Here is a 16,750-nt window from a genome sequence, read left to right as displayed (position 1 = left end):
GTCTCTTCTTGAATTCATCTAGCCATCAATTCCTCAAATCCTGGGATGACATTATCATTGAGAAGAGTAGTCCAGTCTATCATAGATTTCCTTGGAGGTTGTCAGCTCGGAAACATAGGCCATTAGGCACTTGTCGATAGAGTCCCGGATGATCTTCCTTGCTTTGACTTCTCCCTTGGACCACTTTCTTTTGGCAGTAGCGGATGCATTTGATGGAGGCGCAACAATATTGCCTCTCACATGGTCCAACACTTCTTGATCTTCTAAAGTCAGATCGAGAGACATCTTCCATCCGTGATAGTCAGACTTCTCACGGAGCTTGTCTTCGGCGGGGAAGAGTGTTGAGGATCCCATGAAGTTTTTAGGATAGCCTTGCCAACCTTCTCTTCGGTGATTGCTCTTGCTCTTGCTTGGGCTTTGTCTTCACCTCAGCTCTGATACCATGTTAAATTATGGTATGTTCTATGCTTAGAGCAGTTTACTACTTTTCTTATTATTAGCCACAGATTGGCAATCACATATATATTATGTAAAATGCAGATATAATATTAAACGATCAACAAAAAACAAGCCAAGACAAGAGACACAAGATGTGGCGGCTAGCCAGGGACAAACCCCAATGCGAACCCTTTTATCAAATCTTCTTTTATCTTCAATAGTTCAGCAGAGAGAAATAGTACAAAATCAGAATTCTGTAATTTTATATCAGCAGCAGCAAACCCTAGATCAGCAAAGTCAAACTTGGTCAAAGGAGTTGAAATTGACCTCCAATCATCAATGTGTTTGGTCAATTTTTGGTCAACTAGCCCGAATAGCCTGAAGAAACAGCGCTTGAACAGCCCCAAAAACACAGTCAAACTGTTGTTGGCTGAAGTCAACTTTCTGCCCAAAACTAGGGGAGTCAACACTGGTCAAACTTGTGGACGGATTGCCTCGATTTTTGTGCCAAAATCTGCAGCTTGCCTAGGAAAGGCAGCCACACCAAAACTGCACCCTTGATGAGTCAACACTTGGTCAATACATGTCAATGATGCCTTCAGCTGACTCAGTCAAACTCGGTCAACACAGCCTACAATTTCTGTGTCCTCTTTCAGCCTGCGTCTTCTTGCTTCCCACGTGTGAGAGATCCTCTTCCTTGTGTATACCCAATCATACAAGGAGAGAGAGAAGAATGAGAGATTAGATGATTTAAAATGAATCAATCTCACTTGTATTTATATGATTTGTTCCACACATTTAGTTGCTGGCCGACCTTGACAATTTGTCAAGTAATTACAAATAAATTCATATCTCCATAAATACTTGTCGGAATCGGATGATCTTTAGATCAATCCTACACCTCTCGACAAGAGGAATCTAGGAAGAATATCAGCTGTCATAAATGAGGTGACCCACATAGAGTTTGGTCCTAGTTGCCAATTTTAACAGGGATCAAATCTCACAAAGTAATTATATACCCGCTTTTCAAATTCCTTCAAGCTTTTGAAAGTAAAACCAATGAATTATCAATATAATTTTACCATAATAAAAATCAATTAGAAGGTCTTTAGCCAGCTCAGATTGCTCATCCGTTAGGCTTGAACCGGCATCTCTTCTAGAGAAATTCAACAATTCCAATTTAATAATCCTATCGGCCTCTCTTTGTACCTTTTGGGACAATTGCTAGTTCTAGCAGTAGAAAATTATCTTTCCAATGTATTACACGGCAGTTAAGCATCTTAGATGGCTCTATCATTGGTTTCGAAGGGAGGGTTTATACTACAGGGTTTATGACTGCAAGTTTTCGAACTCGGAACCGAGCCGGAAGGCTACTTAAATGTTGGGCATTTTCCTGCTGGCCGCATTGAGTCAGCTGCAATCCAGCCGAGGCTAAATTTCTCAACTCTGTGCAAGAGATGTCATATTATTGTTAGAATTTAAATGAAATCATTGACTATGTGATCTCCATGTCCGTGCAGGGCGGAATGGGTATTGAGGAAGAGAATGAAGACAAACAGGAAAATGTTTGCTGCGAGAAGGTAAGTGTACTAATCTTTACTATTCATATTACATGTCTATGTTGGTTGAAACCTTTTTAAATCTTATTTTGTTTGTTATTATTATGTTTTTCCTGCAAAAAATGGAAATGTTTAAGAATGGCATGTTCAATTTGTCGAAATGTGTTTGAGTTAGTTGGAAATAACTGTGAAACATATTTGCTGTTAAAAACGGCAGTGGAAACAGAAGCTTATTAAGTCTGAAAATGGAAGAAAGATGCTCCGACAAGGTATACGTATCCTGGAAGATGGGATTCAGAAGACTCGAGATGAAAGTGAAGCTCTTAAAAGAGGTATGTTGTCTCCAGAGAGTCCACTGCTTAACCTTGTTTTTGGAAATAATGCGTGTTAAGTTAGAACTAGGAGATATGTTTTTCTGATACATCCGTCGTTATGATTTGAAAGTTGAAATCCACAACTTTCAGTTTGTTTAACTAGCAGTTAAATCAATACATTTTTCATGAGTGCATTGCCACAACCAAAACGTGTGCTATTACTGGGCAATGCGCATGTTCAAAGATGCAATATTTCTTTACTTATTTTTACTTCTGTTTTTGTGTGGGAAGTTGCTTAGAAAAACGTGTCCCAAAGCCAGGGTTGCACCGCATAACATGGTCTTTCTTCTGCTCAGATGCTGACTGTCTGGGGTTTCTATTCTGCCAGAATCCTCTGGGACTTGCACCTGGCCTTATCCCTTTTCTTAGTCATGCCATTTGTGTGGGGCAGACCACAAGAAGAGTGGAACACTGGCAGATAGCTTAATAGTTAATCCTTGTGAATACTCCATCGACGTTGCCAATGAACCAAGGCCCTGTTGGCAAAGCTGCAATCTGTAACACGATATAATGCTCTTCATCAGAAATTTATCTGTTTACGGCCAATAGATGGATGTTCATCGGATCATCATAATACCCTTCATGACAAAAGAGTGCTGTGCCAACAAGAATAGGACATGCCAAACTCTAATCTGATGCATATTCAATAAATTCTGAAAAGAATCTTCGCCTCAAGTCAAGTCAAAACTGTGCCTAGTGAGAGCATACTATCTTGACTCATAGCAAGTAAATGCAGTACCTGGGCCATAAGCATGTCTCCCGTATATGACAACCACAGGCCTGAAACAGATTCATTTCCATCCTAATATAAGCAAGGATATAAAACTTCCCACTTCACTGACCATTTCCCTCGTCCCCTTCCTAGTTTTTGCCTGCAAGTATGCCTGACTTGTATGACCAATACCGAAGTTGCAAGGGAATGTCTTGGTGGAGACTAGGAGCTTGATGATGTTACCTTAGATCTCGTAAGAGATGCATCTAACGATTCTAACCAAGTACCTTGGTAAAGAGGCAGATTCTTACAAGCATTCATTCTCTAAACATCCACAATGACCTCAGAAAAAATATGAATAGAAACTTGCCTGAACATATCCCTATACAGTGTACAGCAAGGAAAGTGGTTTTTTAAGCTGCTTGTGCAGACCTAAAAAATTCTGCCAGTGCGGACCACCAAACGCCACGGTGAGAATGTGGGTGCCTAACAAACACGGAGTTATGCCTGAGCATTGATCTTTGCCACTTCTAACCAAAATGTTTAAGGAATATCTTCTTATTAATTGGCCATACACACTTTGTTATGGTATAGTGCAAACAGAAAAAAGGAAAAGCATCTCAGTCGTAACAAGGTGAGACCTCCAAGCTCCCCCTCTCTCCAACACTTTAATAACCACCACATCATCATACCTCCCTGATTGAGGGAAGTCTGGCTGCTGACTTTCACTTTTTTCTATGCACCTCCATTTTTCATCAGTTTTCCCATCGATGTGTTGGTGAGTAGCTAGTAATGTGGCCTTACAGGGCTCTCTGTTACTTGTGGGAGGTTTTTGAAGCGCTGTGGCAGATACTGAGAGTTTTTGAGTCCATGCTTTAGCCAACATTGAAAACAGATATGCTAATTCATCTTGTTCTTCACTGGAATGCATATCCACACAATCTTCAAGATCATCTTGCCTGGTTGGCTTGCTGCATTATCTCAGTTTTATGATTTATCTAACTAATACATTTTATCATTTATGCTGATTAAGTGGTGGCTTTGTCTGCTAGTTTCAGTTTTCTATCACACTTTTATTTATTTTTGCAGACTCACTATCGCCGAAGTAGTTTAGAGGCAGAGTTCTAAATTTCTAATAAACAAAGAGTCAAAGAAGCCCGACAACCAGGCATATCTGATCTTGATCCTAGGCTGCAATTGCATTTACTCATGCATTTTCACTCTAGATTTGCAAAATATCTAGGAAACCCAGTTCTCTTTCAAGCATGAAATGGGGTCTTTGCTGGTTGGCTGTTTACTGTGCAAGTGGCTAGTTTTCTTTGGATTTGTAGAGTTAAACAGAAACTTTTTCTTGCATTTCATTATTCTGATTTGACATTATTATTTTGAAAACTACTAATGTGCTTGGATATTTGTGATACTTAATATATCCCAAGGTGCTCACTATGTTGAAAATCAAATTTATTAATTTTTCTTTTAATGACTGACAGAACTTGAAAATGAACAAAAGCGGGCAGAAGTTGAGAGCAACAGGGCACAAGAGGAGAGGAGACTCAGGCTGGAACTGGAAAATGAACACGATTCTTTGAAGATTGAACTGACTTCTGTACTGAAACGTTTAAGTGATATAGAGAGTACGAAGAAAATCGAGGTGGAACATGTAGAAGGTGAGAAAGTTAATGCCAATGAAGAAAAGAGATTGAAAGAACTTCTGGAAAAAGAACGACAAGCCACAGAATTTGAGAGGAAAAAGACGGAGGAAATGAAAAAGCTGGTGAATACAGAGAAGAAAAAGGCAGTGGAAGAAAAGAAACGTGCAGATGCAGCAAAGAAAAACGCTGAAGAAGAAAAGAAACATGCAGAGGCTGCACAGAAAAAGGCTGAAGACGAAAAGAAATATGCAGATGCAGCAAAGAAAAAGGCAGAGGAAGAGAAAAAATGCACCGAGATGGAAAGAAGAAAGTTTGAAGAAGAGAAGAAACGAGCAGATGCAGAGAGGAAACGGGCAGAGGATGAGAAAATGAATAGGGAAATGCTAGAAAAAAAGCTCCAACAGGCAGAGCTGGAAAGACAAAGAGCAATGGAAGGGAGAAAACATGATGAAGCCAAGGACAGTGGACCTGCTTTACAGGAAAACATGGATAGGGAGAAGTCCAAGGTGGAAAAGAAATTGATGGAGCAATTGAAAAAAGAACGCCAACAGTTGAAGGCTGAAAGGAGAAGGGCCGATGAAGAGAAATCCCGAAGGGAGACATTAGAGAAGGAACATTCTGTGTTGATGGAGCACTTGGGAAAGAAACACCAACAACTAGAGGCCGAATTAAAAAGAACTGAAGAAGCAAAAACACAGAGGGAAACATTAGAGAGAGAACAGTCTGTTTTAAAAGAGGAATTGGCTTGTGTTACTCAATGCTTGAAGGCTCGGGAGGGCCAGCTAAATGATACCAAAAGAGAGGTTGAACGTTTGCAAATGGAGGTTTGGGCAATATGTACATTTTCTTGTTTTTCATTTCATTTTATAATTTAGTTGTCAGTTTTGTAGCCTGATTTAGTTTTCTATCTAGGATAATTTATCTTTAAGTTCTTTTTCTCGTTGATGATGCTTACCTTGTTATTTACAAACAAATGTTAACGTTGCATCAGCTCCAAAATATAAAAAAAATTGTATTTTTTAACAAACTTAATGGTAGAAAATGGAGGAATGTAGTTTCAGCAAGCACCTAGGCAACTATCTTTCTTTTTTCCTATGGAAAACCCTTGGCACTTTTCTTTATTTTGTAGATGGTACCTAGTGTAAACCTTTTGTCATTGATTATGGTGCTTGACGCAGTAGGGATATTTTGTGTGGCATGCAATAGAGGCAGCCTTCCCGAGGGATTGACTCAAAGAACTCAACCACTCAAGCTAGCCTACTAGATTATGAAAGCACTTGTGCAACTGTCTTTCTTTTTTTCAAGGAAATAATCACAATTTCTATTTATAAAGAGAATGAAAATTACATTTCTTAGGTGTTTTAAACTTTTTCATGCTTAACAAAAAAAATAGATGCTACTGGAGCATATAAAATAAACAGGGAAGTATAGCTTTCCTACAACTAACAATGTATCATAGTAATAGGCATTCAAGCATGAGCTAAGTTTGAGACTAAATAGAACTAAGATTGAAAGAAGTCCTCAATCCGACCCTTTTCTCCCTTCTTATTGACCTCAATCCAACCCCCTAAAGAAGAATTCATAGGGCTATTTATAACTTAGAGTACATATCAACACCATTCATACTGGGTATCATTTCCTTATTAGAATTAGAGATTTTAGATTCATGTAGTATCTTGTTCCCTCTTGATGGAGCTTCCTTAAGGACTTCCATCCTGTAATGTCCCCTACGAATTAATTGCCAGGGGAGGACGAAGTAGCCCATCCAACCCTATAGTCTTTGATAAAGGAGAAAACCCAATTATCCAATGTTTGGGGCAACATTGGGTAAATTTTGGGGTAGTTGGGGAAAAACCCAATGCCTCACATTAGAGAAAACCCCATGAAGAAATCTATAAATAATGGAGAGTTGGAATCATTTTGGGGTATCAATTTGGATTGAATATCTTTGTTTTCTTGAGTTGAGGCTCTGAGGGTTTTAAGACCCCTTTTTCTTGATTAGTTTTGGTGGAGGTGATCCCACCCTAGTGAATCTCCTTGTCTAGTTTCAATGGAGATGATCCTACCCTACATAGACACCTATTTTCCTTGTTTTGGCACAACATATTTCTTGGAGCAGTTTTAGTGTGGTTTTGGCACATTGGGACATTCTCTATTCAATTGGAAGATTCGGTCTGAGGCTTGTTAAGGACAGTAAGATCTACAACTTGCTTGGAGGACAAATCTACGATTAGTGGAGGCCTAAGTCACATGACACGATGGCATGAAATGTTAGAAAGTCAGAAAGGCAAAAATATTTTCTTATACTTGATAATTACTTGTGATGTTCTTGACTTCTTATTAATTTCATTATCTTTTCTTTCTTTTAGTTCATCAAGCAATTACCAAAGCAAAAGCACATAAAACAATGGACACTAGATATAGGCTCACAACGATGGCAAAACCCCTCTCTAGGGGAAAACCCAATTAGTAATTCTTCCTTCAATATTTTTTTGGAGATATTCCAAGACTCTAGACCTTGACACAAACTTTCCTCCACACCAAGTCAACCTTCCTCTTCTCTTGCAGATGATCCTACTTGACCTAGTAGCAGCAGTAGCAATAGCAACACTTTCTTCAACCCAACAACTTTGACCTTGCTTTGGAGACTTTGATCTTCACTGAAAGACTTCGATCTTCACATAGGAACTTCGATCTTGGCCCAATACAACTTCCTGAGGCAGCAACACCCAACACCAACAACTTCAACCTATACTTTGATCTGGCAGCAGCAACACACGACAACTGGCTACGACATCAACAAGAGAACTTCGATCTTCCAAACCAGGGCACGAGAGAGAGAGAGATAGAAGCACCAAAATTTTGATTTTCCTCTTTTCCTTCTCTTAGACCAAACTTGCACTTCCTTTTCCTCCTTCTATTTCGCACTTTTTCCAACTTCAAGAGATATCAAACTTGCTTGTGAGAGTGTCCTTCAAATGGAATTCGAACTGCTTCATTTATAGTCCTTTGGTTTGTTAGAAAATTATATATTACGGAGCAATGGAACACATAAAATATTGCAGAAATATAAACACAGAAAACGCACAAAACAAGAGAGACACAGATATACGTGGTTCACTCAGTTTGGGCTACGTCCACCCCGAACAGCCAGTCCTTCCTTTCTATTATCCTGCAAAATGAAGAGACACAACCTACAACAAATCCGCTGTAATATCCTCTGTTTTCTCTCACAGTCTCACCTCTCTGTTTCTCGCTCACAGAATACACATCTATTTCACAGCCTCAAATACAATACCCTCATACAAAGAGAGGGGTTGCCTTCTAGGGCAAAAAACCCTAAACTAAACATAAGTTCTACCGTCAGATCATCTGCCTAATGAACGGCGCAGATTGACTAGAAATTACTATACTTTTACAAGGCAATTTTACATTTGTTTTTAGCTTCGGGGGCGCTGCCCTCGAGCCCCCGCCGGGGGACTGCTGGCCCCTGGACCCCCCAGCCGGGGGGATCGGCCCCCCCGGATCCCCGCGGGGGGGACAAGCCCCCCCCGCACCCCCCTGCGTGGAGGGGTGTACAAGACTTCCTGGGGTATACATCCGGCTAAAACAAAGACCTTTGAACAATCATGCTCCACACACAACAATCTCCCACTTGGAGAATGATTGTAAAAACTCCATCGCTGCTTCATTTGCTGGACAATGATTCCTCCTTGGACCTGGCTGTTCCTCATCTTCATCGTCATCCTTGAAGACCAATTGAAACTGAGCATATTCCCAGTTTCTCCCTAGTTACAACTTTTGTTAGCATATCTGCAGGATTCTGGCTAGTGTGTATCTTTTCCAGTTTCAACTGTCCATCTTCCAACACTGATCGTATGAAATGGTACTTGAGCTGTATGTGTTTAGTCCTGGAATGAAATGCTGAGTTCTTTGCAAGATGAATGGCACTTTGGCTATCACTGTATAACGTGCCCTTATCATGCTCCTTACCCAATTCACCCATAAACCTTTGTAACCAAATCATTTCTTTACTAGCCTCTATAGCAGCAACATACTCTGCTTCTGTTGTTGAAAGTGCAACAACACTTTGGATTTTTGAAACCCAACTGACAGCTATTCCTCCAACAGTAAATACATATCCTGTAGTGCTCCTCTTGTTATCTCTGTCACCTACCATATCTGCATCAATGTATCCCTGTAGAGAAATGTTTGCACCACCAAAGCATAATGCTTGATTTGTGGTACTTTTCAAATATCTGAGAATCCATTTCACTACCATCCAATGTTCTTTTCCTGGATTGTTCATGTACCTGCTTACAACTCCCACTGCATGTGCAATATCAGGCCTTGTGCAGACCATTGCATACATTAAGCTTCCAACTGCTGATGCATATGGAACTTTAGACATATAATCCATGTCTTCTTGGGTCTTTGGGCACATTTCCTTGCTAAGTTTGAAATGGCTAGCAAAAGGTGTACTAACTGGTTTTGCATTGTGCATGTTAAATCTTTTCAACACCTTTTGTATGTACTCATTCTGAGACAATGTTAATTTACGATTTTTCCTGTCTCTAGTTATTATCATACCAAGGATTTGTTTTGCAGCGCCCAAATCCTTCATTGCAAATGAATTTGCCAATTTTCTTTTAAGCACATTTATTTCCTGCATGTTAGATCCTGCAACAAGCATGTCATCTACATACAATAACAATATAATATAGCTGCCATCATTTTGCTTTTTCAAATAAACACAATGATCAGAGTGACATCTAGATTTGTTTTGCAGCGCCCAAATCCTTCATTGCAAATGAATTTGCCAATTTTCTTTTAAGCACATTTATTTCCTGCATGTTAGATCCTGCAACAAGCATGTCATCTACATACAATAACAATATAATATAGCTGCCATCATTTTGCTTTTTCAAATAAACACAATGATCAGAGTGACATCTAGTATAACCTTGTTCAGACATAAACTTGTCAAATTTTAGATACCACTGCCTTGGAGCCTGTTTTAAGCCATACAAGCTCTTCTTCAACCTGCACACTAGTTTCTCCTTCCCTTTCACCTCATATCCTTGTGGCTGCTGCATATATATCTCTTCCTCCAAATCCCCATGGAGAAAGGCTGTCTTTACATCTCACTGCTCAAGATGCAAATCTTCAGCTGCTACAAGACTTAAAATAGTTCTGATTGAAATCATTTTAACAATAGGAAAAAATATTTCATCAAAATCAATACCTTTCTTCTGTGCAAACCCCTTCACCACAAGTCTAGCTTTGTACCTCTGTTTTCCTCCATCTTTTTCCTTTAGCCTGTAAACCCATTTATTCTTCAATGTAGTTTTTCCTGTAGGCAACCTGACTAAATCCTAAGTCTGGTTATGCATTAAGGAGTCCATCTCTTCTTCCATGGCTACCTCCCACTTCTTCCTACTTTCAACCTGCATTGCTTCTTCATAACATTCGAGTTCACCAGAATCAGTCAACAATAAATAATATAATGAAGGAGAGTATCGTTCAGGGGGTCTACTTATCCTGATAGATCTTCTAGCACCACTTTCAGGTGTTTGGGGTGCCTGTTGCTGTTGTGGTGGTTGCTGTTGTTGATTATTATTATTTTCAGGCACCTTTACCTTTTCACTGATTTCATCAAGAACTGCGTATTCCTTGTTTTCTTTTTCCTGTTTCTTTTCCTACAACTGATTCTTATACAAGACCTTTTCATTGAATATTACATCTCTGCTCCTAATGATTTTGTGATTTTCGTAATCATATAAGCGATAACCAAAATCATTAACACCATATCCAATAAAGGTACATTTCTTTGACTTTGCCTCAAGCTTTGTTCCATTTTCTTTATCAATATGGACAAAGGCCTCACAACCAAAAGGCTTTAAAAAAGAGTAGTTTACCTTTTTACCTGTCCATGCTTCCTCTGGAACACCACCATCCAAGGAACTTGAAGGCCCTCTGTTTATTAGATAAACAGCAGTATCTACAACATCTGCCCAAAACTGTAAAGGCAATCCTGCATGCAATCTCATGCACCTTGCACGCTCCATGATTGTTCTGTTCATCCATTCTGATACACCATTTTCTTGTGGTGTTCTTGGAACTGTCTTCTTTCTGCGAATTCCATGTTCTGAACAGTACCTATCAAACTCTTTGCTGCAATATTCATCTCCATTGTCTGATCTAAGACACTTCAATTTCTTTCCCGTCTCAATCTCAACCAAAGCTTTCCATTTCTTGAAAGTATCAAATACATCAGATTTATTCTTAATACAATAAATCCAAGTTTTTCTAGTTGCATCATCAATAAAAGTAACATAATAACGAGAGCCACCGAGAGATGATACCTGAGCAGGTCCCCATACATCTGTATGCACAAGCTCTAATTTTTCATTCTTCTTTTCTTTCCCAACTCTGAGAAATCTGACTTTCTTCTGTTTTCCATAAATGCAATTCTCACAGAAGTCCAAATCAACATTCTTCAAACTCGGCAACAAATTCCTTGAGTGAAGAATCTTCATCCCCTTTTCACTCATGTGTCCGAGCCTATGATGCCATAATGCTGCATCTGCTCCTTTGGAAGTTAAAGCATTAACAGAGTTAGAAATACCATTGCATAAATACAATGTACCAACCTTTTTGCCTTTTGCTATTACCAGGGCTCCTTTGGTGACCTTCCAAGCTTTATCTGTGAAAGTTGTCACACAACCTTCACCGCCTAACTGCCCTATTGAAATCAGATTTTTATTTAGATCTGGAACATGCCTTACCTCCTTTAATAGCCATTGGTTTCCATTCTGCTGTTTTACAATAACCTTACCCATTCCAACGATTTTACAGGGTTTATCATCACCCAGATGAACTTGTCCAAAATCTCCTTGAACATAGTCATGAAAGTATTTCTTATCAGGTGTGGCATGGAATGAAGCCCCTGAATCTACCACCCAGGAATCAGTAATATTTTCGAAAGAAAGAATCAAAGCATCTTGTAACACCTCACCTGTCACATTTGCTTCATGATTGTTTTCTTGCTGTGCATCTCTTTCTTTTCCATTCCGAGATCTACAGTCTTTCTTTAGGTGTCCTTTCTTTCCACATTTCCAACACACTATCCCCGATTTGGATTTGGATCTGCCTTTCCTTGATTTATTGCGATATCCTGAGCTCTTTCCTCTTTCCATTTTTCTTCCTCTAGACTCTGCACTCAAAGCATTTCCCGATGTCTCACCGGAGCTTTTGCGTCGCATTTCCTCGCTAAGGATAGCACCGACAACATCATCAAACTTTAAAGTACTAGATCCAGAAACGGAGTTACTAATGGCCATTACCAAACCATTCCAACTTTCTAGTAATGAGCACAAGAATAACAGAGCTCTAACTTCATCATCAAAGTTTACCCCTACAGAACTTAACTGACTTGTAACTGTATTAAAATCATTTAAATGGTTTGCAACAGATCCACCTTCCGACATATTCATATTAAATAATCGTTTCATAAGAAATACCTTGTTTGAGGCCGAGGGTTTTTCATATAGTTTCGAAAACGTCTGCATCAAACCCTCTGTCGTGGTTTCCTTCGAAATGTTGAAGGCGACTGACGCAACAAGGCACAACCGTATTGTTCCGAGTGCCTTTCTATCGAGAAGGTTCCATTCTTCGTCTTTCATACCCGTCGGCATCTTTGTTTTTCCACCCAATGGTAGGTATAGATCTTTCTGATACAGATAATCTTCCATCTGCATCTTCCACAGCGAGAAGTTTTGGCCGTTAAATTTCTCGACCCTAAACTTACCATCTTCCGCCATTGCTCCCACTCGAACCAGGAACCCTTCTTTCCTGCGAGTTTATCAGCCAAATAGACCTTCGGCTCTGATACCCGTTGTTAGAAAATTATATATTACGGAGCAATGGAACACATAAAATATTGCAGAAATATAAACACAGAAAACGCACAAAACAAGAGAGACACAGATATACGTGGTTCACCCAGTTTGGGCTACGTCCACCCCGAACAGCCAGTCCTTCCTTTCTATTACCCTGCAAAATGAAGAAACACAACCTACAGCAAATCCGCTGTAATATCCTCTGTTTTCTCTCACAGTCTCACCTCTCTGTTTCTCGCTCACAGAATACACATCTATTTCACAGCCTCAAATACAATACCCTCATACAAAGAGAGGGGTTGCCTTCTAGGGCAAAAAACCCTAAATTAAACATAAGTTCTACCGTCAGATCATTCGCCTAATGAACGACCCAGATTGACTAGAAATTACTATACTTTTACAAGGCAATTTTACATTTGTTTTTAGCTTCGGGGGCGCTGCCCCCGAGCCCCCGCCGAGGGACCGCTGGCCCCCGGACCCCCCAGTCGAGGGGGATCGGTCCCCCCGGATCCCCACAGGGGGGACAAGTCCCCTCCGCACCCCCCCCGTGTGGAGGGGTGTACAAGACTTCCTGGGGTATACATCCGGCTGAAACAAAGACCTTTGAACAATCATGCTCCACACACAACATGGTTAGGTCGAATAGCCCTCTTTGAGGCCGAGTTGGTGTGGAGACAACATATTTCATATTTGACTCAATACTTAACCTTTTTACATGGTTCAAAAGCCCAAAAAGGGTCTTTTTAAAACTACAATAACTCAGAATAAATCCTAGAAGTCCTCAATGGGGACTTTGACCTAAAACATGATGACCTAACACATGAAACCCATGCTTTAATAATAATAATAATAATAATTCTTGTCTTTATTCTTTTGACAAGTACATTACAAGATGACTCAAATATACTAAATGAAGACCGAACCTAGTTACATTTTCCAACACTCCCTCTTTATTAGGGAGGTATTCATCATATACAAGTACAAGGAAGATCTCAACTATATGAACCATTAAGAATTTTTAGGCACCGCAATGCCATGGACTAGATTCCTGACCAGGGCAATCTATCCAAGTGGGAATAAGATGGACTCAAGCTTTCAACCTCTCTAGGTACCATCAAGCTTACTTGCTAACCATCAACCCAGGGATCCAGGTGTGTATCCAAAAATAGAGCTTTATAACCAACACCACCTTTTCCAACTTCGGGACCTAGACATCAACACAAAGTGTCGGCCAGATGTCCTCCTAGGCAATGCTTCACTCACAAAGCCTCAACACTCCTTCATCCAACAAATCAAGGATAACCAATCTCTCCCAATCAAACTGATTGGTAACCAACATGCTATCAAAACCTTCGAGAGATTCACATGTACAAGCACAATCCTAATCAATAATATACTTTCACATGTACTTAATCAAATACAAACCTTCGGGGTCTTTCAGACAACAGATGTTGCTTCTCAACACATTAGGACTATCAACCGAATCTTTAATAGAAGATTCTTCAGTCATACATTTTCCTGTCCTACTTCATATACATCAACATATGTTCCAAAAAGTATTCTCCAATTAAAACTAAGCTATGCCCTCCCTCTCAATCAGGGAGCTTCCCTTTATCCAGGCTCCCTCTTAATCTAGGGAGATCAATTTTACTTCTACATCAGAGAATCTTTTGTGGCTTCCAACCATCTCATCAGAGTTATCATTACCATCACTATTCACATCATGCTTATCACATCAACGAATATCTTCACCATCTTGACGATTTTGTACCTGCACAACTTAGATAGCAAGTACCACCAAATCTATAGAAGCATGAAGTTAGCCATATCAAAATCTTATAATAACGGGAGTATTTCAATCAGAGACCCAAACAAGAGACACATACTCTTCAACATCTTGCTAGGGACTTTGTCATAAACCCTTGACTACTTCATAACAACTTTCATTACATCTAGCCCTAGGGTTTCCATGTGATAAGTTTAGGTATGTTCTATGCTTAGAGCAATTTATTTCAATTTTCACAGTTAGCTCAATATCTTTTCCAGATTAGCAATCACATCAACATTAAAGTAAACTGCAGATGCAACATAAACATAAATCGTAGAAGACAAGCCAAGACAAGAGGACATGAGATGTGGTGCTAGCCAGGGACAAACCCCAATGTGGGGAAACCCTTGATCAATTCTCCTTATATGTTCTTCAATAGTTCAACACAGAGAGAGAGAGATAGTACATTCACAACATAAGTCAACACTTTGACTTCTCTACATAAGAGCATAGATCATCTCTAAAAAGATGATACATGAGATCAGTTGAAGACATGCTGCTTCAACTGATTCTCCAAGGTGACTCCTTCACCTATCATCGTGTTGCATCTTGTCATCATGTTGCACCTCATCGTGCTGCACTATGCTGCACCCATCATCACAATGCTGGACCTCATGACTGGTGCACCTAATGCTACACTATTGTCCCATGTGCCATGGTTGAATCATGTTGTCATAGAGCATATCTCATGTGCTTGCCACAACTATCCATGTTGTCCATGCTTGCCATACTGCACCATGCTTGCCATACTGCACCATGCTTGCCATGCTGTCCAAGCTTGCCATGTTGCACCATGCTGTCGATGCTTGTTGTCCCATTGTGCCACTGTTGCACAATGACATGGTAGTACCATCATTGTTCTGTCTCATCACGCTGCTGTCCCATTGAACATTGGGGCACAATATCATTGTTGCTAGTACTGCTGTCCCATCACGGCTTGTTATCTCAATCTACTTACAAAATCCCAACATTGTTGTTGTCCCTACAATAACGTAACATTCTTACGCTGCTCCAAATATGTATGTACCATTGCCTAGCTATCCTAGTTGTACTGTTGCACTGCTGTACCTAACAATCATGCCTAAAACACTGTTGTTTTGGGCATATGGCAGCCTTGCTGTTTTGCTGTCCATGCATCATGGTTCTGTTATCACCCCAAGAAACTCTCCTAGGTTGTATCTCAGAGATGCTCAGGAACATTACAAACTCAACAAAATGTTGGAAATAGATGAATGGAAGGAATGATGCATATTCAAGCCAGATAACCACTTCTACTATGCTTAACTCCAAACATGGGTGAACACCCCCAGACTACAAGGCTTTAGACCACCAATTACTCACAGTTTGAGGATTAAGTGAACATGGAGAATACTAACCACACCAGCAGATGCACAAGACCATGTGATGGCCGATTGCAACCAGTAAAGAGGTCTGCAAATCTATTTCCTAATGCACAGACATGATGATAGCTCTCTGGCACTAAGTAAACAGAAACTTGCATAACACATTCAATGATACATACTAGACTTCAACACAAAGGAGGGATGACAGCGCCTCTAATGCTAAATATCAAGAGCACATGAACAAATGCATAACAGGCACAACCTAGAACAGAGTAGAAATGGAAAGTGAGTAATTAACAACAAAAGAAGCTTGTATTAGCTGAAAATGAAGACCAGATGCTGCAAGTATCATAATAGTTACAGTCTCCATAAGTTGAACCTTACATCAAAACAACAACTATCAACCCTTGTTACATCTTGTTTCTGGGTATATATAGAGGTTGATTACAAAGCTATTCTGCTGCTTAATGCGTGGAGGGGTCATAATTGGCCACCAACCACTTTAACTCTCTGATGGAGTCTCTGCTACACTCTGCTAGCTTCAATAAATTAATTTGACATTCTCTGATGCTCTGTTGTACTCCTCGAGCAGGTGGAGTGTAATATGGAAGACATTCCATAACTGATAAATGCCTTTAACTGCTCGAGGCTGGTCCTTTTCTTCTCGGCCACTCTGCTCTTGAATGCAGTTGTTGAAGAGTAACTGCGCTGGGTACAGGTCGCTGGCCACCTTCGTCCTTCGGGAGCACAGAATGGTTATGGACGTGGATAGTCGGAAAGGATGGAGAAGGGAAATCGGCCGTTGGATCGCAGAGATGGACGACGGGGATCTCTTGGCACAGAGTACAGGGTGGAACGGAGGAAAAATGATCGTGAGCCATTAGATCTGGTAGATGGACGGCGAAGATCGACTTACAGGAGGTATCGGGAAAAAACATGAACG

The 16,750-nt window shown here is 40.1% G+C and overlaps 1 protein-coding gene across 6 annotated transcripts in view; it reads left to right on the top strand.

Moving 5' to 3' along the window:
- LOC149240730 (uncharacterized) overlaps positions 1-16,750 on the top strand; it is a 93,945-nt gene that overhangs the window by 22,125 nt on the left and 55,070 nt on the right. For all 6 annotated transcript variants that reach the window (XM_089373790.1, XM_089373788.1, XM_089373789.1 and 3 more), the window contains 3 exons: positions 1,959-2,018; positions 2,215-2,329; positions 4,574-5,559. In XM_089373790.1, the coding sequence (XP_089229916.1) occupies positions 1,965-2,018; positions 2,215-2,329; positions 4,574-5,559 (1,155 nt within the window). In that variant the 5' untranslated portion in view covers positions 1,959-1,964. The remainder of the gene's footprint in view (positions 1-1,958; positions 2,019-2,214; positions 2,330-4,573; positions 5,560-16,750) is intronic.

This window comes from Pinus tabuliformis, chromosome 8, assembly GCF_031772625.1.
Source record: "Pinus tabuliformis cultivar Carrire ecotype Pingquan chromosome 8, CPIR1, whole genome shotgun sequence".
Classification (NCBI taxonomy): domain Eukaryota; kingdom Viridiplantae; phylum Streptophyta; class Pinopsida; order Pinales; family Pinaceae; genus Pinus; species Pinus tabuliformis.
Note: the sequence above shows the minus strand (reverse complement) of the source record. Positions and strands in the feature narration are given on the sequence as shown.